We start from the raw sequence: 23,497 nt of genomic DNA, 5'->3' as shown, positions 1-23,497 counted from the left end.
CATGAATAAATTACAGTAGGAATCATATGAAACACTTTACATATGCAAAAGGTAATCACAGGTAGAAGTCAGAGATGATGAGAGATAATTACAGTTAAGGCACAAGAGAAATCCAGAACAGTACCAAATATTTGAGAAGTATTCCCAAAACTGAAAGTCCATACTATAAGCAGGTTGTTGGTAATTATTCCCAAAACTGAAAATCCATACTATAAGCAGGTTGTTGGTAATTATGAGAGTCTTTAGTGCTCATCTCAAAGTGGTAGGCAGAGTTAACTTCAGAAAGTCAAGTAATAGCTGAAGTCTGCAATGACACACTGGACTTGGTAGGTGGCGCTCTGCGGAGCGACTGTCCGTTGCTTCTTACAACCCACAATCTAAGAGGGAAAAGCCAACTTGTATCCACTCTGTCTACCCCCTTCATAAACACCTCGATCAAATCTCCCCTCATTCTTCTACGCACCAGGGAATAAAGTCCTAACCTGTTTAACCTTTCCCTGCAACTCAGTTCCTGAAGTCCAGGCAACAACCTAGTAAACCTTCTCTGCACTCTTTCTATCTTATTGATATCCTTCCTGTAGTTCGGCACCCAGAATTGCACACAATGCTCCAAATTTGGTCAACATGACGACGCTGACACATTACGTCAGTTCAACTGACCTAAAATTGTGATTTTCGCTTGTACTCCGCATTTGATGCCTCTCGTGTCAGTGTCCACGTGAGCACTGCTGTGCGAAGAATTCAGACAAAAGGCCCACAGATGGTACAATAGGCTTTAATCAGCTTAAACTTGTACACACCAGGTCTCTGTACCCTCCTGGCTCCAGGTGCCCGACTGACTCCCAAAGGGGCCGGCTCGACTGTTTATATGGGCCAGTGATTGACAGTGGGCAGGTGGGGCCAGCCACTCAGGTGGCCTACCTGCAAATACAGTGGTTTCCCCCTGCAGTTGGCCAGTGTAGTGGAAGTATCAACACAGTCCAACAATAGTTGGCCGGTGTTGACGGATTCCAGTTGCCCCCCAATACCACTTTTCCATGATCACAATGTCCTGGTGAAACCTTTCAACGTGTTCATCACCGATATCAGCAGGGAAGAAGTCTTTGTCAATTTTCAATGACATGTTGCACTTCACGTGTGATGTCACAGGTGGACTGGGTTGTAAAGAGCTTTTGACATCTTGGCCTTCATAAATCAAAGTATTGATTACAGAAGTTGGGATGTTACGTTGAAGATGTATAAGACATTGGTAAGGCCAAATTTGGAGAATTGTGTGCAGTCTGGTCACTGAACTACAGGAAAGATATTAATGAGATTGAAAGAGGGCAGTGAAGATTTACTGAGATGTTGCCGGGTTTTCAGGAACTGAGTTACAGGGAAAGATTAAACAGTTTATTCGTTGGACCGTAGAAGAAGGAGGGGAGATTTGATAGAGGTTTACAAAATTATGAGGGATATAGACAGAGTAAATGTGAGTTGGCTGTTTCCACAGATTAGGAAAGATAAATACAAGAGGACATGGCTTGAGGGCAAAAAGTTTGGGAGGAATTTCTTCACTCAGAAAGTGATGGGAATGTGGAACGAGCTAATGTAAATGTGGGCTCACTCTCAATAAATGGGATAAATACATGGATGGGAGAGGAGTGGAGGTTTACGGACTGAGCGGGACGAGTGGAATGATGTTTTGGCACAGACAAGAAGGGCCAAATGTCCTGTTTTCTGTGCTGTGGTGTTCTATGGATCCAGGTTTTGTGTGTGTACAGTGACAGAAATCTGGTTCCAGATATTTGTGTACAGTGACCAGAAATATGGTTCTAGAGGTGTCTGTACAGAACTAGAAATCTGATTTCAGGTTTTCTTAATGTAGTGACCAGAAATCTGGTTTCAGGTGTTGTGTGTCCAGTGACCAGAAATCTGTTTTGAGGTGTTTGTGTACAGTGACCAGAAATCTGTTTTGAGGTGTTTGTGTACAGTGACCAGAAATATGGTCCCAGGTGTTGTGTGTGTCCAATGACCTGAAATCTGGTTCCAGGTGTTTTATGTGTACAGTGACCAGAACACTGGTTCCAGATATTGTGTGTGTACAGTGACCAGAAATCTGGTTCCAGCTGTTGTGTGCGTACAGTGACCAGAAATCCGTTTCTAGGTGTTGTGTGTGTACAGTGACAAAAACTCTGGTTCCAGGTATTGTGTGTGTACAGTGACCAGAAATCTGGTTCCAGGTGTTGTGTGCATACAGTGACCAGAAATCCGGTTCCAGGTGTTGTGTGTGTACAGTGACCAAAACTCTGGTTCCAGGTGTGTGTGTGTACAGTGACCAGAAATCTGGTTCCAGGTGCTGTGTGTGTACAGTGTCCAGAAATCTGGTTCCAGGTGTTTTATGTGTACAGTGACCAGAACACTGGTTCCAGGTGTGTGTGTGTGTACAGTGACTAGAAATCTGGTTCCAGGTGCTGTGTGTGTAAAGTGACCAGAAATCTGGTTCCAGGTGTTGTGTGTGTACAGTGACTAGAAATCTGGTTCCAGGTGCTGTGTGTGTACAGTGACCAGAAATCTGGTTCCAGGTGTTGTGTGTGTACAATGACCAGAAATCCGGTTCCAGGTGTTGTATGAGTACAGAGACCAGAAATCTTTTTCCAGGTGTTGTGTGTGTACAGTGACCAGAAATCTGGTTCCCGGTGTTGTGTGTGTACAGTGACCAGAAATCTGGTTCCAGGTGTTGTGTGTGTACAGTGACTAGAAATCTGGTTCCAGGTGCTGTGTGTGTATAGTGACCAGAAATCTGGTTCCAGGTGTTGTGTGTGTACAGTGACCAGAAATCTGGTTCCAGGTGTTGTGTGCGTACAGTGACCAGAAATCCGGTTCCAGGTGTTGTGTATGTACAGTAACCAAAACTCTGGTTCCAGGTGTGTGTGTGTACAGTGACTAGAAATCTGGTTCCAGGTGCTGTGTGTGTACAGTGACCAGAAATCTGGTTCCAGGTGTTGTTTGTGTACAGTGACCAGAAATCCGGTTCCAGGTGTTGTATGAGTACAGTGACCTGAAATCTTTTTCCAGGTGTTGTGTGTGTACAGTGACCAGAAATCTGGTTCCAGGTGTGTGTACAGTGACCAAAACTCTGGTTCCAGGTGTGTGTGTGTACAGTGACTAGAAATCTGGTTCCAGGTGCTGTGTGTGTACAGTGACCAGAAATCTGGTTCTAGGTGTTGTGTGTGTACAGTGACCAGAAATCCGGTTCCAGGTGTTGTATGAGTACAGTGACCAGAAATCTTTTTTCAGGTGTTGTGTGTGTACAGTGACCAGAAATCTGGTTCCAGGTGTTGTATGAGTACAGTGACCAGAAATCTTTTTCCAGGTGTGTGTGTGTACAGTGACCAAAATCTGGTTCCAGGTGCTGTGTGTGTACAGTGACCAGAAATCTGGTTCCAGGTGTGTGTGTTCAGTGACCAGAAATCTGGTTCCAGGTGTTTGTGTGTGTACAGTGACCAGAAATCTGGTTCCAGGTGTGAGCGTGTGTACAGTGACCAGAAATCTTGTTCCAGGTGTTGTGTGTGTACAGTGACAAGAATTCCGGTTCCAGGTGTTGTGTTTGTACAGTGACTAGAAATCTGGTTCCAGGTGTTGTGTGTGTACAGTGAACAGAAATATTGTTCCAGGTGTGTGTGTACAGTGACAAGAATTCCAGTTCCAGGTGTTGTGTGTGTACAGTGACAAGAATTCCGGTTCCAGGTGTTGTGTGTGTGCAGTGACAAGAATTCCGGTTCCAGGTGTGTGTGGGTACAGTGAACAGAAATCCAGTTCCACGTGTTGTGTGTGCGTACAGTGATGAGAAATCCGGTTCCAGGTGTGTTTGGGTACAGTGAACAGAAATCCAGTTCCAGGTGTTGTGTGTGCGTACAGTGATGAGAAATCCGGTTCCAGGTGTTGTGTGTGTTTTGTGATAAAAATCCGGTTCCAGGTGTTTTGTGTGCATACAGTAACCAGAAATCTAGTTCCAGGTGTTGTGTGTGTACAGTGACCAGAAATCCGGTTCCAGGTGCTGTGTGTGTACAGTGACCAGAAATCTGGTTCCAGGTGTTGTGTGCGTACAGTGACCTGAAATCTGGTTCCAGGTGTTGTGTGTACTGTGACCAGAAATCCAGTTCCAGGTGTTGTGTGTGTACAGTGACCAGAAATCTAGTTCCAGGTGTTGTGTGTGTACTGTGACCAGAAATCCGGTTCCAGGTGTTGTGTGTGTTCAGTGACCAGAAATCTGGTTCCAGGTGTTGTGTGTACTGTGACGAGAAATCCGGTTCCAGGTGTTGTGTGTGTACAGTGACCAGAAATCTGGTTCCAGGTGTTGTGTATACTGTGACCAGAAATCCGGTTCCAGGTGTTGTGTGTGTACAGTGACCAGAAATCCAGTTCCAGGTGTTGTGTGTGTACAGTGACCAGAAATCCGGTTCCAGGTGCTGTGTGTGTACAGTGACCAGAAATCTGGTTCCAAGTGTTGTGTTCGTACAGTGACCTGAAATCTGGTTCCAGGTGTTGTGTGTGTACAGTGACCAGAAATCCAGTTCCAGGTGCTGTGTGTGTACAGTGACCAGAAATCTGGTTCCAGGTGTTGTGTGCGTACAGTGACCTGAAATCTGGTTCCAGGTGCTGTGTGTGTACAGTGACCAGAAATCTGGTTCCAGGTGTTGTGTGCGTACAGTGACCTGAAATCTGGTTCCAGGTGTTGTGTGCGTACAGTGACCTGAAATCTGGTTCCAGGTGCTGTGTGTGTACAGTGACCAGAAATCTGGTTCCAGGTGTTGTGTGCGTACAGTGACCTGAAATCTGGTTCCAGGTGTTGTGTGTACTGTGACCAGAAATCCGGTTCCAGGTGTTGTGTGTGTACTGTGACCAGAAATCCAGTTCCAGGTGTGGTGTGTGCGTACAGTGATGAGAAATCTGGTTCCAGGTGTTGTGTGTGTTCTGTGATAAAAATCCGGTTCCACGTGTTTTGTGTGCATACAGTGACCAGAAATCTGGTTCCAGGTGTTGTGTGTGTACAGTGACCAGAACTCTGGTTCCAGGTGTTGTGTGTGTACAGTGACCAGAAATCCGGTTCCAGGTGTTGTATGAGTACAGTGACCAGAAATCTTTTTCCAGGTGTTGTGTGTACTGTGACCAGAAATCCGGTTCCAGGTGTTGTATGAGTACAGTGACCAGAAATCCGGTTCCAGGTGTGTGTGTATACAGTGACCAAAATCTGGATCCAGGTGTGTGTGTGTGTGTGTGTACAGTGACTAGAAATCTTGTTCCAGGTGTGAGCGTGTGTACAGTGACTATAAATCCATTTCCAGGTGTTGTGTGTGTACAGTGACCAGAAATCTGGTTCCAGGTGTTGTGTGTGTATAGTGACCAGAAATCTCGTTCCAGATGTGTGTGTGTGTACAGCGACTAGAAATCTTGTTCCAGGTGTGTGGGTGTGTACAGTGACTAGAAATCTGGTTCCAAGTGTGTGTATGTGTGTGTGTGTGTGTGTGTGTGTGCTCAGAAATCCATTTCCAGGTGTTCTGTGTGTACAGTGTCTGGAATCTGGTCCCTGGTGTTGTGCGTGTACAGTGACCAGAAATCTGGTTCCAGGTTTGATGTTTGTACAGTGACTAGAAATCTGAGTCCAGGTGTTGAGTGTGTTCAGTGTCTAGAAATGTGCTTCCAGGTGTTGTGTGTGTACAGTAACTAGAAATCTGGTTCCAGGTTTGATGTTTGTACAGTGACTAGAAATCTGAGTCCAGATGTTGAGTGTGTACAGTAATTAGAAATCTAGTTCCAGGTGTGATGTTTCTACAGGGACTTGAAATCTGTTTCCAGGTGTTTGTGTCCAGTGACCAGAAATTCGGTTCCAGGTGTTGTGTGTGTACTGTGACCAGAAATCCAGTTCCAGGTGTGGTGTGTGCATACATTGACCAGAAATCTGGTTCCAGGTGTTGTGTGTGAACAGTGACCAGAACTCCGGTTCCAGGTGTGTGTGTACAGTGACATGGTCTGGTTCCAGGTGTGAGCGTGTGTACAGTGACTAGAAATCTGGTTCCAGGTGTGTGTGTATACAGTGACCAAAATCTGGATCCACGTGTGTGTGTGTGTACAGTGACCAGAAATCTGGTTCCAGGTGTTGTGTGTGTACTGTGACCAGAAATCAGGTTCCAGGTGTTGTGTGTGTATAGTGACCAGAAATTTCGGTCCAGGTGTTGTGTGTGTACAGTGACAAGAAATCCGGTTCCAGGTGTTGTGTGTGTACAGTGACAAGAAGTCTGGTTCCAGGTGTTGTGTGTGTGTGTACAGTGATCAGAAATCTGCTTTCAGGTGTGTATGTGTGCTCAGAAATCCATTTCCAGGTGTTCTGTGTGTACAGTGTCTGGAATCTGGTCCCTGGTGTTGTGCGTGTACAGTGACTAGAAATCTGGTTCCAGGTTTGATGTTTGTACAGTGACTAGAAATCTGAGTCCAGGTGTTGAGTGTGTTCAGTGTCTAGAAATGTGGTTCCAGGTGTTGTGTGTGTACAGTAACTAGAAATCTGGTTCCAGGTTTGATGTTTGTACAGTGACTAGAAATCTGAGTCCAGATGTTGAGTGTGTTCATTGTCTAGAAATGTGCTTCCAGGTGTGATGTTTGTACAGTGACCGAAATCTGGTTCCAGGTGTTGAGTGTGTACAGTGACTAGAAATCTGGTTCCAGGTGTGTGTGTATACAGTGACATGGTCTGGTTCCAGGTGTGAGCGTGTGTACAGTGACTAGAAATCTGGTTCCAGGTGTGTGTGTATACAGTGACCAAAATCTGGATCCAGGTGTGTGTGTGTACAGTGACCAGAAATCTGGTTCCAGGTGTTGTGTGTGTACTGTGACCAGAAATCAGGTTCCAGGTGTTGTGTGTGTATAGTGACCAGAAATTTCGGTCCAGGTGTTGTGTGTGTACAGTGACAAGAAATCCGGTTCCAGGTGTTGTGTGTGTACAGTGACAAGAAATCCGGTTCCAGGTGTTGTGTGTGTACAGTGACAAGAAGTCTGGTTCCAGGTGTTGTGTGTGTGTGTACAGTGATCAGAAATCTGCTTTCAGGTGTGTATGTGTGCTCAGAAATCCGTTTCCAGGTGTTCTGTGTGTACAGTGTCTGGAATCTGGTCCCTGGTGTTGTGCGTGTACAGTGACTAGAAATCTGGTTCCAGGTTTGATGTTTGTACAGTGACTAGAAATCTGAGTCCAGGTGTTGAGTGTGTTCAGTGTCTAGAAATGTGGTTCCAGGTGTTGTGTGTGTACAGTAACTAGAAATCTGGTTCCAGGTTTGATTTTTGTACAGTGACTAGAAATCTGAGTCCAGATGTTGAGTGTGTTCATTGTCTAGAAATGTGCTTCCAGGTGTGATTTTTGTACAGTGACCGAAATCTGGTTCCAGGTGTTGAGTGTGTACAGTGACAAGAAATTTGGTTCCAGGTGTTGTTTGTGTCCAATGACCTGTAATCCCATTCTAGGTGTGTGTGTACAGTGACAAGAAATCTGGTTCCAGGTGTTGAGTGTGTACAGTGTCTAGAAATCTGGCTCCAGGTGTTGTGTGTGTACAGTAACTAGAAATCTAGTTCCAGGTGTGATGTTTGTACAGTGACTAGAAATCTCGGTCCAGGTGTTGTGTGTGTACAGTGTCTGGAATCTGGTCCCTGGTGTTGTGCGTGTACAGTGACTAGAAATCTGGTTCCAGGTTTGATGTTTGTACAGTGACTAGAAATCTGAGTCCAGGTGTTGAGTGTGTTCAGTGTCTAGAAATGAGGTTCCAGGTGTTGTGTGTGTATAGTGACTAGAAATCTAGTTGCAGGTGTTGTGTGTGCGTGTAGTGACAAGAAATTTGGTTCCAGGTGTTGTTTGTGTCCAGTGACCTGAAATCTCGTTCCGTGTGTGTGTGTTTGTGTGTGTGTGTGTGTGTGTGTCCAATGAACTGAAATCCCATTCTAGGTGTGTGTGTACAGTGACCAGATATCTGGTTCCAGATGTGTGTGTACAGTGACTAGAAATCTGGTTCCAGGTTTGATGTTTGTACAGTGACTAGAAATCTGAGTCCAGGTGTTGAGTGTGTACAGTGTCTAGAAATCTAGTTCCAGGTATGTGTGCAGTGACCAGAAATCCGGTTTCAGGTGTTGTATGTTCAATGACCAGAAATTCAGTTCCAGGTGTTGAATGTTCAATGATCAGAAATCCGGTTGCAGGTGTTGAATGTTCAATGAGCAGAAATCCCGTTTCAGGTGTTGAATGTTCAATGACCAGAAATCTGGTTCCAGGTGTGATGTTTGTACAGTGACTGGAAATCTGGTTCCAAGTGTTGAGTGTGTACAGTGTCTAGAAATCTGGTTCCAGGTGTTGTGTGTGTACAGTAACTAGAAATGTGGTTCCAGGTGTTGTGTGTGTATAGTGACTAGAAATCTAGTTCCAGGTGTGTGTGCAGAGACCAGAAATCTGTTTCTAGATGTGTGTGTACAGTGACTAGAAATCTCGTTCCAGGTGTGATGTTTGTACAGTAACTAAAAATCTGGTTCCAGGTTTGATGTTTGTACAGTGACTAGAAATCTGGTTCCAGGTGTTGTGTGTGTACAGTAACTAGAAATCTGGTTCCAGGTGTTGTGTGTACAGTAACTAGAAATCTGGTTCCAGGTGTTGAGTGTGTACAGTGTCTAGAAATCTGGCTCCAGGTGTAGTGTGTGTACAGTAACTAGAAATCTGGTTGCAGGTGTGATGTTTGTACAGTGACTAGAAATCTGGTTCCAGGTGTTGTGTGTGTCGAGTGACTGAAATCTGGTTCCAGTTGTTGAGTGTGTACAGTGTCTAGAAATCTAGTTCCAGGTGTTTGTGCAGTGACCAGAAATCCCGTTTCAGGTGTTGAATGTTCAATGACCAGAAATCCGGTTGCAGGTGTTGAATGTTCAATGACCAGAAATCCCGTTTCAGGTGTTGTATGTTCAATGTCCAGAAATTTAGTTTCATGTGTTGAATGTTCAATGATCAGAAATCCGATTGCAGGTGTTGAATGTTCAATGACCAGAAATCCGGTTGCAGGTGTTGAATGTTCAATGACCAGAAATCCGGTTGCAGGTGTTGAATGTTCAATGATCAGAAATCCCGTTTCAGGTGTTGTATGTTCAATGACCAGAAATCAGTTCCAGGCGTTGAATGTTCAATGATCAGAAATCAGATTGCAGGTGTTGAATGTTCAATGACCAGAAATCCGGTTGCAGGTGTTGTATGTTCAATGACCAGAAATTCAGTTCCAGGCGTTGAATGTTCAATGATCAGAAATCCGGTTGCAGGTGTTGTATGTTCAATGACCAGAAATTCAGTTCCAGGCGTTGAATGTTCAATGATCAGAAATCCGGTTGCAGGTGTTGTATGTTCAATGACCAGAAATTCAGTTCCAGGCGTTGAATGTTCAATGATCAGAAATCCGGTTGCAGGTGTTGAATGTTCAATGACCAGAAATCCGGTTCCAGTTATGTGTGTAGTGACCAGAAATCCGGTTCCAGTCGTTCTTCCTTCGGTGCCCAAAGTCAGTCTGTCTTGCGTTTGTCGGCCCTTCGAGATCGAAACAGCCTCCTGATCAGGAGACAGGGCAGCAGCAGCGCGGTCAGGCTCAGAGCGACCAGGAAGACGGCCACGTCTAGGCTGTGGTAGACATACCAGGGCATGTCGAAGGCAGCCGGCCGGAGGTGCGGCGCTCCGCCGTGGCGCAGCACGTACTCGATCCAGAAGACGGCCCTGCGGAGCGGCGAGCTGGGCTGGTCACGGTGTAGCGAGGAGAGGCGGCGCATGGCGCGGCGGTAGCGCGGCTCGGCTGTCACCTCCCGCACGGCGCTCTCCATCTGTCCGGCGCTGAGGTCGGCGGCGTCCAGCACCTTGGCCGCCCCTTTGACCTCCAGCCGGAGCAGGTTGTCGAACTGGTCGAAGAGCAGCGGCAGCCCGATCACCGGCACCCCGTGGTAGATGGCCTCGTATAGCCCGTTGGTCCCGCCGTGGGACACGAACGCCACGGTCTTGGCGTGGCCCAGCACGTCGTTCTGCGACACCCAGCGAATCACCCGCGTGTTATTGCCCACCGAGCTCCGCAACCGGTCGCTGCGCCTCCAGATCACCCTGTGCGGCAGCCCGGCCAAGCCCTGGAAGATGGCATCTTCCAGGTAGGCGGGCAATCGTGTCATCATGAGGCCCAGAGAGACGAACACCACGCCGTGCTCGCCCGAGCCCTGCATGAACGCCTCCAGCTCGGGCTCCATCGGCGAGGCGTCCAGGCACTGGAAGCCTCCCACGTACACGACGTTAGGCACCGTGGGCCGGGGGAAGTCCAGCACGAAGTCGACCCGGAAGAGCCAGAGGTCCGCCGCCAGCGTCAGCTCCTGCAGGCCGACTCCGGGCTCCACGTAGCGCCGGCACAGCTCATTGTACGCCCGCTCGCTGGCCAAGGCGCTCAGCATCGTGGTCACGGCGTAGAACAGGCCGTTGGCGAGCCGCTGCCCGAAGGACATCCTGTCGGTGAGCCAGCTGCCGACCACCGGCACGTAGGAGATGGGCGAAGGGGCGATGAGATGGTGGCCATCGCCGTTGTTCACCCACCTCACGTTGTAGACCAGCGGCACGCCGAGGCGGCGGGCTAGCATCTGGCCGACGGGCAGAAGCGGATCGGTGAGCACCAGCTTGAAATCGGCCTCCTCCAGGCGCCGCATCAGCTGCGCGTCCTCAAAGAGTTGCACGATGAAGTGGGAAGTGGCCGCATGCACGTCCCTCATTAAATCCTGCAGCCGCAGGGAGATGCGCAACCTGGCCAGGAGCTTGTTGCCTTGGTGTAACATCTCCAGCATCTCCACCACAAGATTGGTTACCTTCTCTGGGTCTTCCAGTATCCCCATCTTGTGGTCGAGCTGCACGACCCAAGAGCGGTACAGGGCAGGCTCCTTGGTGATGTTAAAGCTGTTGGACGAGTGCAGGACGCTGAGCGAGTGGCCGTGGGCGTGCAGTGTCTTCATCAGCACCCTCATGTTCACCCAGTGGCTCCCGTCCATGGGCACGACCAGGATGTTGGCGCTGCTCGCCACTGGCACCAGCAAGACCAGCAGCAGGGCGGGCAGCTTCAGCCAGACGGGCACCTTCTGGCCAGACGCGGTCCACATCCTGCGGGAGAAGGAAAGGGTTAAGTCTACCCCTGGGAGACGGTGAGGAGGGACTCTGTGTCTGACCCTAGGAATGTGTGATGGGACGATGCGGAGTGAGCTTCACTGTGTGTCATACCCCAAGGAGTGTGAGAGGAGGCTTGCGTCCGCAGCAGCAGGGTGCAGGATGGGCTAACACACTGAGGATAAGATACCTGAGAGTTTTTAAAACATTCCCAGGTGTTTGAAGGAGCTGCTGGTAGCTGGGTTGATGACGGGAGAGATAACGAAGAGGTGTGGGCGTTTGGAATGCTTTAGCTAAGGAAAGTGTGACGAGTTGCAGAGAGACATGGCAGAGAAGCAAGGCCCTTCGGTCCACCTTGCACTGCGTCCGGAGTGGGTTCCAGAGACAGAAAGGGGTGTGGGGACCGGAAAGGGTCGTCCCATGACCCTGTAAACTGTCCCCTCCACAGTGCCGGACACGCATCGTTTGTAACATTGTGATGTTCCCCGCTTCTTCCAACCTGCCCCGGTTTGAGGGGATTCACTGCTGAGGCGCTCCTCCCTGTCCCACTTTCCAGGTTATCACCTCACCTCTCACACACTTTGCTCCCTGGATAACAGATCAAACTGTTCTGTAACCTGATTCACAAAGGCAAACTCCTCTTGTCTGCCCTCATCTTTTATCCAACCTCCATATTTTCCAATCTGGCCCCTATGTCCCTCCCTGTCTCCATAACTCACTCCAGTCCCCCACAACCCTCTCTGTCTCTGTAACCCTCTTCAGTCCCCCACACCTCTCCCTGTCTCCGTAACCTTCTCCAGTCCCCCACACCCCTCCCTGTCTCTGTAACCTCCAGTCCCCCACACCCCTCCCTGTCTCTGTCACCCACTCTGGTGCCCCACACCCCTCCCTGTCTCTGTAACCCACTCCAGTCCCCACACCCCTCCCTGGCTCTGTAACCTTCTCCAGTCCCCCACACCCCTCTCTGTCTCTGTCACCCACTCTGGTGCCCCACACCCCTCCCTGTCTCTGTAACCCACTCCAGTCTCCACACCCCTCCCTGTCTCTGTAACCCACTCTGGTGCCCCACACCCCTTTCTGTCTCTGTGATCCTCTCGTCCCCCACACCCCTCCCTGTCTCTGTATCCCTCTCCAGTCCCCCACACCCCTCCCTGTCCCTGTAACCCTCTCCAGTCCCCCACGCCTCTCCCTGTCTCTGTAACCCTCTCCAGTTCCCCACACCCCTCCCTGTCCCTGTAACCCTCTCCAGTCCCCCACACCCCTCCCTGTCCCTGTAACCCTCTCCAGTCCCCCACGCCTCTCCCTGTCTCTGTAACCCACTCCAGTCCCCACACCCCTCCCTGTCTCTGTAACCCTCTCCAGTCCCCTACACCCCTCCCTATCTCTGTAACCCTTCTCTGACTCCTGTGCCTCTACTTGACGTTTCGCGCTGTAGGCATTACTATCAGAGCCTTCATCCCACAAAGTTATGTATTCCTACAATAATGTTTCTAACCTTTCACCTTTGTTCCTCCCTCATTCGTATAATTGTCACTATTGCACCGCTGAGTTTTCCCTCGCTTTGGAATCACGTCCGTCTGTTGTGTTTTCCACTCGATGGGTCTGCCAGAACGGAACGCCTCCTTCACCCGCCAAAAACCAGGCATGAATCCAATTTTCCTCCCCCCTCCCACATACCAGCTGACCTGTTGCCAATTCGCCCTGAGTGTGTCCCACTCCGGCTTCCCATCCGCCAGGCTCCAAGTCTCGGGGTGGGGAAGCCAAAACTTTACGGAGCAGGGAGCCGAGGGGTGAGGCCGGTCCTCGCGCGGAGTGCTGCCGGGAAAATGTTGTGCTTGTTCGAGGAAACTTGATACAGACTTTAATCCCTGACCAAACACCTGATCAAGTTCCTGTTCCTTTCATGACTGTGTCACACGCGATGTCAACAAAGGAAGGTACTTGGGGGAGGGAGGGTGGGGGTGTTCCAGGACCAGGGGTTTTCTAACTCCCATCTGCCACCTTTTCCGTGCTCCCCTTCCTGACAAAGCCCCCCTCGTCCAAATCTTTTCTGCAGGAACTTTCCTCTGCGGGAAGGGATTTCCCCTCAACCCTGAACAGCTGACCTCTTACCTGGAGCTGTGCCCCAACAGGAGTCTTCGCTCCCCCTGTACCCAGCCTGTTGGGTCTTGATGAGATTGCTTGTTCCCCTGAACTCTGGAGCGCAAGGGTCCCAATCCACTCACTCCCATTTCACATGGCAGGTCTGGAACCAGTTTGGTGAACTTTCACTGCGTGCAGGCTTTCTTAAGGAGGACGGCAAAAACTGTACACAGTACACCAGGTGTGGTCTTTATACCCTTGCGAAAATACTTATGCACTTCCGACAGGGTGACACGCCCTCTCAGGGTCGGTTGCAGGGTGGAGCTTCCTCCATACCATTCCATCATATACTCTCAGGGTCGGTTGCAGGGTGGAGCTCCCTCTGTACCATTCCGTCATATACTCTCAGGGTCAGTTGCAAGATGGAACTCCCTCTGCAATGTCCTGTCACTCACTGCCCGGGGTCAGAAACAGAGTGAAGCTCCCTCCACACTACCCCGTCACACATTCTCGAGGTCAGGCACAGAGTGAAGCTCCCTCCCCACTCCTATTACACACTCCCGGGGTCGGACACAGATCGAAGCTCCCTCCACACCATCCTGTCACACACTCCCAGGGTCGGACAAAGAGTGAAAAGCTCCCTCTGCACTGTCCCATCGCAGACTCCTGGGGACGGACACAGTCTGAAGCTCCCTTTGCACCGCCCTATCACACACTCCCGGGGTTGGACACAGAGTGAAGCTCCCTCCTCACCGTCCCATCACACACTCCTGGGGTTGGACACAGAGTGAAACTCACTCCGTACTGTCCCATCACACACTCCCAGGGTCGGACACAGAGTGGAGCCCCCTCCGCATCGTCCCATCACACACTCCTGGGGTCGGACACAGAGTGAAGCCTTTCCTGTTAAACACAATCTGCTGCATGAACTGAGCAGGTGAAGGAGCATCAGTGGGAGAAGAAGAATGTTAGACATTTCAGATCAGAGTCCTTTATCAAGACCATTGATCCTGCTCGACCTTCTGATCCCCTCCACGTTTTGCTTCACATCGCAGCATCTGTGTTTCCCCTGAGTCGCTCTCTCCCCACTGTCCACACACACATCCCCACGTGCGGAGCGAAGCTCCCTTTGTGCTGTCCACTCGCCTTGTCATTGTAATGTCATGCACACTGAGGTGTTTGGCCTGCTACCCAGGCAAGTCAACCCGAAACACTTGTTGTGGAGCTCATACGTTCTCCGTGTCTGTGCGTTTCCCCGGGAGCTCCTGAACATACCGGGGGTTGTAGGTTAATGGAGTGTAATTGGGCGATACGGGCTTGTGGGCTGGAATGGGCTGTCAGTCTAAAACATTTTTTCAATTACATTTAAAAAAAATGTCATTCCCTGTCCCTGCGCCCATCCTTGACATCCTGCACGGTGAATGAGCAGCTTCTCCCTGTACTTGTGGCAGTCTCCCCTGACGGGGTGTGGGTCGCTCCAACTGGTGGTGACTCACTTTATCTGTGGCACTGGTCAGTTCTTGCTGCCAGTCTCGGGATAAGGTTCATGGTCTCCTGAATAACATGACATGTTTCCTGTCAGGCGGACAAAGAACCTTTCCTAACGATAGGAGAAAGAGAAGAGGGTACCTGCAGAGACACCAAGTGTCTGTGGGTTCGTCTCCAGCGTTTCCACAGCCGGGCGGACTGTTCGATCTACCACCAGCCCGAGCTCCAGATTCGAGCCTCTGACACATTTCCCCGCTCCATGACCTTGTTCACACCAGCCTGCCTGCGTGGGGCTCTCAGCCGCCGAGCACCTTGCTGGTCCGCTGCTGCGGCCACTGTCCTTGTAGGGTCGCCTTCTCAGCGGTGGTGGGAGGGGGGGTTCTGCCCCGCTCCTGTCCACTGTCCCCCGAGGACAGCGACCCCCTCGAGGTCCACTGGCAAGTGAAGGCACGGGCCACCCCCCTGCATTTATAATGGGCTCCTTTGACAGGCCATTGAAAGCCTGTGCAGAGCTGTCAAAATCAGGTCCGGTGGTAGGATGCTGCCGCGCAGCATTCCAACAGCTCTGCCATGGTTACTTTGTGTCACTGGCCCCCTCTCACTGAACCGAGCGTCTCCAGCAACTCGCTCCACCTGCCATTCCTGAAGAAGCGCAGGACGTCGCCCTAGGTGGAGCGTTTTGCTTTTGGGTTGAGCGACAGGAGAGGCCGGGACCAGTGTTGGATGCGCGGGTCACGGCGAGGAATCGTGGGGAAATGTTTCCCACCACCATGGGAGAGACGCGCCCATCGTCGAGGTGGCAAACTGCAATGGGTCAGAGGGTAGGCGGAAGGGGATGTAGGAGACCAAGATTTCACTGCATCAAGACTGGGGGCTTGAGTTCAGGAATCGAGAGGTAATGTTGCAGCTCGACAAATCTTGGTGAGACCCCACTTGGAGGATTGTGTTCAGTTCTGGTCACCTCATTCCAGGAAGGATGGGGAAACTGTGGAGAGGGGGCAGAGGAGATTCACCAGGATGTTGCCGGATTGGAGAATCAAGTCTGATGAGGCAAGGTAAACAGAGCTGGGAATTTTCTCTTTGGAAGGTGGAGGGATGAGAGGAGACTTGATAAAGGTCAAAAAGATTCTGAGAGGTGTAGATACGATGGACGGCCAGCACCTGTTTCCCCGGGCTGGATCATCAAACATTAGAGGACGTCTGTGCAACATGAAGGGAGATGTGGGGACTGGAATGCCTCGCAAGGCGATGGTGGTGGAGGCTGCACCATTAGGGGGCATTCAGATACTCATACAGATGCATGGATGGAAGGAAAATAGAGGGTTCCAGGTTAGGGAGGGTTTGGTACTTTTTTGAAGGAACATTTGGGTAAGTACAACATTGAGGGCTGAAGGGCCTATACTGTGCTGTTGGGTTCTATGTTCTAAGAAGCCTCTCCCCTCCCTTGATTGATCGGTGTCTCCTGACGAGCTTTATCATTCACTTGGTGGAGGTTCACTCTCGCCATGACAGGGATGTTGCCTCTTACTGAACAATCATCCCGCCATCTTGATGAGGCAAACACCAAGGCATCTTGGTGAATCAGGTCATCGCCCTTTCATCTTCATGTCCCTGCCTGCCAGAACATTCCAGAAAGCGCATAGCAGGAAGGCAGACTTTGCATGCCAGCACCAATCACTGTGTTGGGGGGGGGGGGGGGGGGGGGGGGGAGGAAACCAGAGGGGCAGCTTCCCAGTGGAAGCAAGTTAAATGCGTCGGTGACGGAGGCCATTCAGGCAGGCTAGCTTGTGCTGGCCCTGGGAGAGGAGCCTGCTAGCATCTCCTTCACCCCACCATTTGGGCTCCGGGGGACAGGAGGCCCAAGGTTCCATCCTGAACTCCGTCTGTGTGTTACCAGAGAGGGCACGCCTTTGCCCTGCAGCCCCAGAAATTAGTCGGGAGGAGTGTAACCTCTATCCGGGTTTCACTACCAGTCCTGGGTCCCAGGGCCAGGATGGCAAGCATGGCAAGGGCTCAATAACCTCTGGCTCAACCAAACCACTGGGTAATTTTGTGACATTCTTGCCACAGGAGTAACAGGGATAGAGTTTTAACTGGAAAAATAGGTTCCAAAACTCAGTATCGCATATCCCATTCCTTGGCACACAACATTGCCTCACTCCTAGAGGTTACAGAGACAGGGAGGGGTGTAGGGGACCGGAGGAGGTTATAGAGACATGGTGGGGTATAGGGGACCGGAGGGGTTTACAGAGACAGGGAGGGGTGTAGGGGACCGGAGTGGGTTATGGAGACAGGGAAGGGTGTACGGAACCGGAGGGGGTTACAGAGACAGGGAGAAGTGTGGGGGACTAGAGGGGGTTACGGAGACAGGGAGGGGTGTAGGGGACAGGGATTACATAAACAGGGAGGGGTGTAGGGGACTGGAGGGAGCTAAGAGAGGGAGGAGTGTAGGGGACTGAAAGGGGTTACAGAGACAGGGAGGGTGTAAGGGATTGGAGGGGTTAAGAGACAGGGAGGAGTGTAGAGGACCGAAAGGGGTTACAGAGACGGAGAGGTGTGGGGGACTAGAGGGGGTTATGGAGACAGGGAAGGGTGTAGGGGACAGAAAGGGGTTACATAGACAGGGAGGGGTGTAAGGGACCGGAGGGGGTTGTAGAGACATGGTGGGGTATAGGGGACCGGAGGGGTTTACAGAGACAGGGAGGGGTGTAGGGGACCGGAGTGGGTTATGGAGACAGGGAAGGGTGTACGGAACCGGAGGGGGTTACAGAGACAGGGAGAAGTGTGGGGGACTAGAGGGGGTTACGGAGACAGGGAGGGGTGTAGGGGACAGGGATTACATAAACAGGGAGGGGTGTAGGGGACTGGAGGGAGCTAAGAGAGGGAGGAGTGTAGGGGACTGAAAGGGGTTACAGAGACAGGGAGGGTGTAAGGGATTGGAGGGGTTAAGAGACAGGGAGGAGTGTAGAGGACCGAAAGGGGTTACAGAGACGGAGAGGTGTGGGGGACTAGAGGGGGTTATGGAGACAGGGAAGGGTGTAGGGGACAGAAAGGGGTTACATAGACAGGGAGGGGTGTAAGGGACCGGAGGGGGTTAAGAGAGAGGAGTGTAGATGACCGAAAGGGGTTCCAGAGACAGGGAGGGTGTGGGGGACCGGAGGGGGTTATGGAGACAGTGTGGGGGACTGGAAGGGGCAGAGAAAGGGAGGAGTATAGGGGACCGAAAGGGGTTACAGAGACAGGGAAGGGTGTAAGGGATTGGAGGGGTTAAGAGACAGGGAGGAGTGTAGAGGACCGAAAGGGGTTACAGAGACAGGGAGGGGTGAGGGGTATTAGAGGGGGTTATGGAGACAGGGAGTGGTGGGGACCGGAGGGGGTTACGGAAACAGGGAGGGGTATGGGGGACAGAAAAGGATTACAGAGACAGGGAGGGGTGTAGGGGACAGCAGGCGGTTAAGATGTTCCATCACACACTTCCGGGGTCAGTCACCGAGTGAAGTTCCCTCCTCACCGTCCCATCATACACTCACTGGGGTCAGACACAGAGTGAAGCTCCCTCCACACCGTTCCATCACACACTCCCCGCTCTCTTTGTTCTGAAGCCCCTTGCTCCCAGACACAACCGTCCCCTTTCTCCCCACACACCCACCTCCCCTCTCTCTCCACACATCCGAACAGGAACCCTCACCTCCGCTGCACTTTGACTCAGGTCCTCCTGTTGACCCCGGGATCTGCCGTACTCTGTCGATCGTTCACTGGAGTCCCCCGATCTGCAACTGACTGTGGCTATCCAAGGAAGTGATGGGAGTGTGATTGCTTTCTTGGGATGTACCTCTGCTCTCCTGGGGGAAGTCAGTCAGTATAGCTTCAAGGCTGCACTGAGGAGGGGTTTTCTTCACTCCTAGCGTCTCTTGGAATGAGCCCATGTTCACCCTGACTGGGCCCACAGACCCTTTCAAACCAAACCTCCAGGTCAAATAATGCATACAGTTCTGGGCTGAGTGGGATGGTGGATCAGCTCATGATTAGAATGGTGGCGCAGACTCGATTAGGCTTGACATCTGCTCCTGGATCTTGCGATGCCGGCGACTGTGCTCTGCGAGGGGCCCACATGGGTGACGTGCAATCGGTGGTGGGGGGGGGGGGTGGGGGCGGAGAGAGCTGCACAGACTGCTGGCAACCGGAGCATGGGAACCAGGTATAATAGAGGGTGCTGAGGGCAAGGATGGGCTCTCCCGAAGGGATCTCGGGCTCTGTTCGCCTCGGAGGTTTGGATCTGGAGCTCAGGCTGCTGATAGATCAAACAGGAGTCTGGCTGCAGGAGCACTAGATGAATCCATTAACACAGTGTCTCTGAAGGGACTCTCTTCTGCTTATCTTTCTCATGATGGGTGACCCTGATGGTGACTCTGTTTGCCTTCTGGCAGGCAAAGGGCAATTCCCTGTAATGTTACATGTTCTGTACTATCACCCACTTACAGAATCTTGACACATCAGAGATCAATTCGATTTGCCACTCCTTGGCTCAGCTTTCCAATTGATCTGAATGTTGTCGCAAACTTCATATCTTCTTCACCGTCCTCCGCACCACCAATTTTTGCTGTCATCCACAAATTTTACAACCAGATTATCTCTCAAATCATAAGGACATGGAGCAGAAGTTGGTCCCATCAAGTCTGCCCCCCACTCCCCAGCCATCTCCCTGTAACCCTCGATGCTCTGTCTCATCAAATACCTCCGCCTTAAATCCACCCAACGACCTCACTTACAATGCCGCCTGTGGCCACAAGTTCCACAGACTCACCGCCCTCTCGCTGAAGAAATTTCTCTGTTTTAAATTGACGCCTTTCTAACCTGAAGTTGGGCCCTCTTGTCTTCGACTTTGGTGTGGGGGTTGGGGGGAACAAATCTAGATGGCAAACAACAGGGCACCCAGTTTCAACCCCTGTGGCACAGGGACAGAGGCCTTCAGATAGCACTCCTTCACTGCTACCCTGTGTCTCCCTCTACCCCCATCGACGTGACCCACTGGCATCGTTGTCTGAAGAGGACGCGCAAAATCATTGAGGACCCCTTTCCAACCTGCACACGGCATCTTTCAGTTGCTCCCGTCGGGGAAGAGATACAGGGGTATCAGAACCAGCACCACCAGGCTGAGAAACAGCTTCTTCCCATGGGGCAGTGAGAACGCTGGCTGACCAAAGGAACTGCTCAAGCTGACCCTCATATTCACGAAACAATATTTATTAGTATCGATGAAATACTCGTCATGCATATGTATGGCTTGTCTGTGTGTTGTGTTGGTGTGTGTCTGTGCTTTGTACCGAGGACCAGAGAACGCTGTTTCGTTGGGTTGTACTTGTACAATCACATGAGAATAAACTTTACTTCCACTGAGCCAGTTCTCAGTCCAATGGGTCTGCTCACCTTGGATCCCAGGGAATCTCACTGTCCGAATGAACCTGGCACAAAAGTCTGCGGACGTTGTGATTGTCATAAAAACACATGTGCTGGAGGAAGTCAAGGTACAAGTTCGATTTATTATCCTGTAAGGAAGACAGTGTAATATAACACGGAATCTGATTCTGTCGGCTGAGAGGTGGACAGATTCACCATCGGCAGGAATTTCCTGAGGTGCCTCTTACAGTCGGAGAAAAAAGCAAGAGAGGGATCCCCCACGCAGAATCCCCGAGTCTGTGGATACGCCTCCAGCCCTGCCACAGAGCCCAGTCAAGTCGCCTTTATTTGTGGTCATACCCTGCTCGCACGGTATAGATGTAATCGCATTTCTCCGAGACCACGGAGCAGATTTACCTCAACATCAGAAGTTAAACACATTGAAATATTAAGAAGTATACAGTAAAAGTGAACTATCCACATCTGTTCTGGGAATTGGGGGAAAAAAAACTGTTGCCCAATCTGGATGCAAGGGCCTGAGAGCTATGGGACCTCCTACCCGATGGCAGAAGGGAGAACATTTTACATGAGGGGTGTGTGAAGCCCTTCACAATGTTTATTGCCTTTCTCCTGCATCGAGTGTTGTAGATGTCCCTCATGGTAGGAAGAGAGCCCCCAGTGATCTTTTCCACTGACTTCACTCTCTGTAGGGTCATGCGATCTGAGTTGGTACAGCTTCCAAACCAGGTGGTGATGCAGTTGCACAGGATGAACTCAATACATCCTCTGTAGAATGTAGTGAGAATGGGAGATCAACTTTGCTCAGCCTTCGCAGGAACTGGAGGTGCTGCAAGGCTTTCTTGGCTATAGTGCTGTTGTTGAGGGACTGGGTGAAATTTTCCACCAAGTGCACTCCAAGAAACTTGATACCATCAGCAGCCCGAGCTCCGGATCTGAAACCCCCACCCAACACGATCGGGAAGCCCTTCAGTGCCCTTGGCACCCTCTCATACCCTGGTCCTGATACCCGATGCCTCCTTCAGCTGGTCTCCAGCAGCCTGGTGTGAGTCCCTCGGCCTGCGTGGGTTCCTCGTCTTGAGTTGCCAGCAGCCCCGCTGCCTGCATGTGTCCTTCAGCCACTGAGCTCCGTCATTGGCCCATTGGCACGGTCACCATCCCGTGGGTTGTCTGCTCTGCTCCTCAACAGCTCTTGCAACAACTTCTCCAGTCTCCATTAACCTCTCCCCTTCCCTTATATCTCCTTTCCACTTGCTCTACATTCACAGAGCTCCCAACCACACACCACCCCCCATCAATTTCCAGCTTTTCCTTCTGACTCATGTCCCCCTGTCATCTCTTTGCTGTTGGAGGGGGGTGGAATTCAAGTTCTGGGGGGGTCACTATCTCAGAGAATCTTTTCCGGACCCAACACATTGTGAAGAAAGTCCGTCAGTGCCTCGACTTCCTCAGGAGTCTGCAAAGGTTTTGTACGATCCTGGCCTATTTTTACAGAGGTGCAGTGGAAAGTGTGCTGACCAGCTGGTACGGGGGGACATCATTTCCCCCCCCCCCTCCCTCGAGCGTAAAGCCCTCCTAAGGTAGTGGACACGGCCCAGGTCATCACAGGCAAAACCCTCCCCCACTGTCGAGTGCATTGACAGGGAACGCTGCCATCGGAGATCCGCAGCGATCATCCAGAATTCCCACCGCCCAGCATGGCTCTGTTCTCACTGCTTCTGTCAGGAAAAAGGTCTTGGGGCCACAAGACTCACACCCAGGTTCAGGAACAGCATCTACCCCTCCACTATCAGACTCCTCAATGACAAACTCAATCAGGGGCTCGTTTAAGGACTCTTCCTGTCTTTCAGAATCCCCGCCAGAAACTTTCTCACTACTAATGAGATAGGCTCCATGGCCTGCAGGATCCCACCACCAGACACGTTTTACCTTCTCCTACCCTCTTCCACAGGGTCCGCTCCCTCCATGGTTCTCAATGCACTCATCCCTCCCAACCTATTGCCCACTCACCCTGCGTGACTGCAGGAGGTGCAGCACCTCCTCCCTCACCACAGATCAGGGCCCCAAACAGACCTTTGAAGTGAAACAACACTTCATTTGTCCATCTACAGGATTGCTGAACTGTATCCAGGGCACCCTTTGTGGCCTTCTCTACGTCGGAGAGACTGGTCGCCAATTGGGAGATGGCTTCGCTGAACAACCCCCCCCCCCCTCTTGTTCGCAACAGCGGCAACTTCCCAGTAGTCACTCTCCTGGACTCATGTCTGTCCATGCATTATCCCACCCAGGCCACCCGCAGTTTGGAAGAACAACACCTTATTTTCCATCTGGGCACTCTCCAGCCAGAGGACATGCTTTTTACCTCCAGTTCTCTCCCCGTCAGCCACCCAGCCATCCCTCCTTTGCTGTCCCCTCACTCCACCTATCATCTCCTGCCCTTGCCACTTCCCCCCCCCCCCCCACTCTTGTTCAGACACCTGCCAGCATGATGAAGGGCTCAAGCCCGAAATGTCATTTATGTATCTTTAACTTGGCTACATTAAAGGACACTGTTTCACATGCTGAGTTTCTCTGGCATTGTGTGTTTCCACTTCATGTTGTCTCCAGATTTTTGTGATTTACTTCAGTGATCTGCAGTTCCCTCATTCATCCTTGTTTCCCCCTTTCAACATTCATCCCCTCCACCAGCCTTCAGGGACTTTAGCCAAGGCCACAAAATGATGTCAGCATGCTTAGCAAGGGCCTCTTATTATCTTCTGTGGCTTCTCACAAGGTCTGAGGTCATACTTGGTCAAGCCCCGGGGATTTCTCCTGCATTAATATGCTAAAACACTCCAGAACTACCGACAACTCCCTTTGTAACCCGTCCAAGACATGGTAACTCATTTCCTGCAGACACGCAGGAGACAGAGGAACTCTGCAGGTCGGGCAAGTTCAGTGGAAGAGGGAAAAAAAATTGTTCCAAAGACCTTGGATGGGGTAACCTTTATTCAGAATTAGAACTTAGTGTCCTGAACCTATCACAAAATTGGTTGTGTAGCAAAATCACGGGGCACAAAAGATCAGAGTGGGGCCGTGTTTGGGGTTCATTGATCATCCAGGAACCTGATGGTGGAGGGGAAGAAGCCGTCCTTGTGCTTCTGAGTTCTTGTCTTCAGGCTCCTGGACCTTCTCCCCAATGGGAGCAGAGTGAAGAGGGCCTGGCCTAGCGGGGTGGGTCTTTGAGGATAGAGGCTGCTTTTTTAAGACAATATCTCGTCGATGTCCTTGATGGAGTGAAGTCTGGTGCCTGTGATGTCGCAGGCCGAGTGAACAACCTTCAGGGGTTTATACTCGTCCTGAGAG

General features: G+C 51.1%; 2 protein-coding genes across 5 annotated transcripts; both read right to left on the bottom strand.

Moving 5' to 3' along the window:
* Positions 1 to 759: 759 nt before the first annotated feature.
* On the bottom strand, positions 760 to 7,486 carry LOC138756884 (uncharacterized). Its single transcript, XM_069923277.1, has 3 exons — positions 7,394 to 7,486; positions 3,096 to 3,199; positions 760 to 3,062 (listed from the first exon to the last, which is right to left on the bottom strand). The coding sequence occupies exons 1-3, from the start codon at positions 7,484 to 7,486 to the stop codon at positions 1,859 to 1,861; spliced, it is 1,401 nt and encodes a 466-aa protein (XP_069779378.1). The 3' UTR covers positions 760 to 1,858.
* LOC138759185 (UDP-glucuronosyltransferase 1A5-like) lies at positions 760 to 13,477 on the bottom strand. Of its 4 annotated transcripts, none has more exons than XM_069929227.1 (2): positions 13,280 to 13,477; positions 760 to 11,164 (listed from the first exon to the last, which is right to left on the bottom strand). In XM_069929227.1, exons 1-2 carry the CDS (start codon positions 13,396 to 13,398, stop codon positions 9,550 to 9,552), a joined length of 1,734 nt encoding a protein of 577 aa, XP_069785328.1. In that variant the 5' UTR covers positions 13,399 to 13,477; the 3' UTR covers positions 760 to 9,549. The 4 variants fall into 4 exon arrangements, with proteins under 4 accessions (XP_069785328.1, XP_069785330.1, XP_069785332.1 ...); XM_069929229.1 differs by lacking the exon at positions 13,280 to 13,477 and adding an exon at positions 12,853 to 12,947; XM_069929231.1 differs by lacking the exon at positions 13,280 to 13,477 and adding an exon at positions 12,663 to 12,761.
* Positions 13,478 to 23,497: the final 10,020 nt, after the last annotated feature.

The sequence above is a fragment of the Narcine bancroftii genome, chromosome 3 (genome assembly GCF_036971445.1).
Source record: "Narcine bancroftii isolate sNarBan1 chromosome 3, sNarBan1.hap1, whole genome shotgun sequence".
NCBI lineage: Eukaryota > Metazoa > Chordata > Chondrichthyes > Torpediniformes > Narcinidae > Narcine > Narcine bancroftii.
The sequence above is the reverse complement of the archived record's forward strand: the minus strand, read 5'-3'. Positions and strand labels throughout refer to the sequence as shown.

Excerpts from the sequence above, each read along its gene's own strand:
- LOC138756884 (XM_069923277.1), bottom strand. The coding sequence starts at position 7,486 with ATGGGATTACAGGTCATTGGACACAAACAACACCTGGAACCAAATTTC. Across the intron at positions 3,200-7,393 it reads GGAACCAGATTTCGGTCACT|AACCAGATTTCTGGTCACTG; the intron begins GTACAAAAATCA and ends CACAACACCTAG. Across the intron at positions 3,063-3,095 it reads TTTGGTCACTGTACACACAC|AACACCTGGAAAAAGATTTC; the intron begins CTGGAACCAGAT and ends CTGTACACACAC.
- LOC138759185 (XM_069929227.1), bottom strand. The coding sequence starts at position 13,398 with ATGGGAGTGAGTGGATTGGGACCCTTGCGCTCCAGAGTTCAGGGGAAC. Across the intron at positions 11,165-13,279 it reads CTGTTGGGGCACAGCTCCAG|GATGTGGACCGCGTCTGGCC; the intron begins GTAAGAGGTCAG and ends CTTCTCCCGCAG.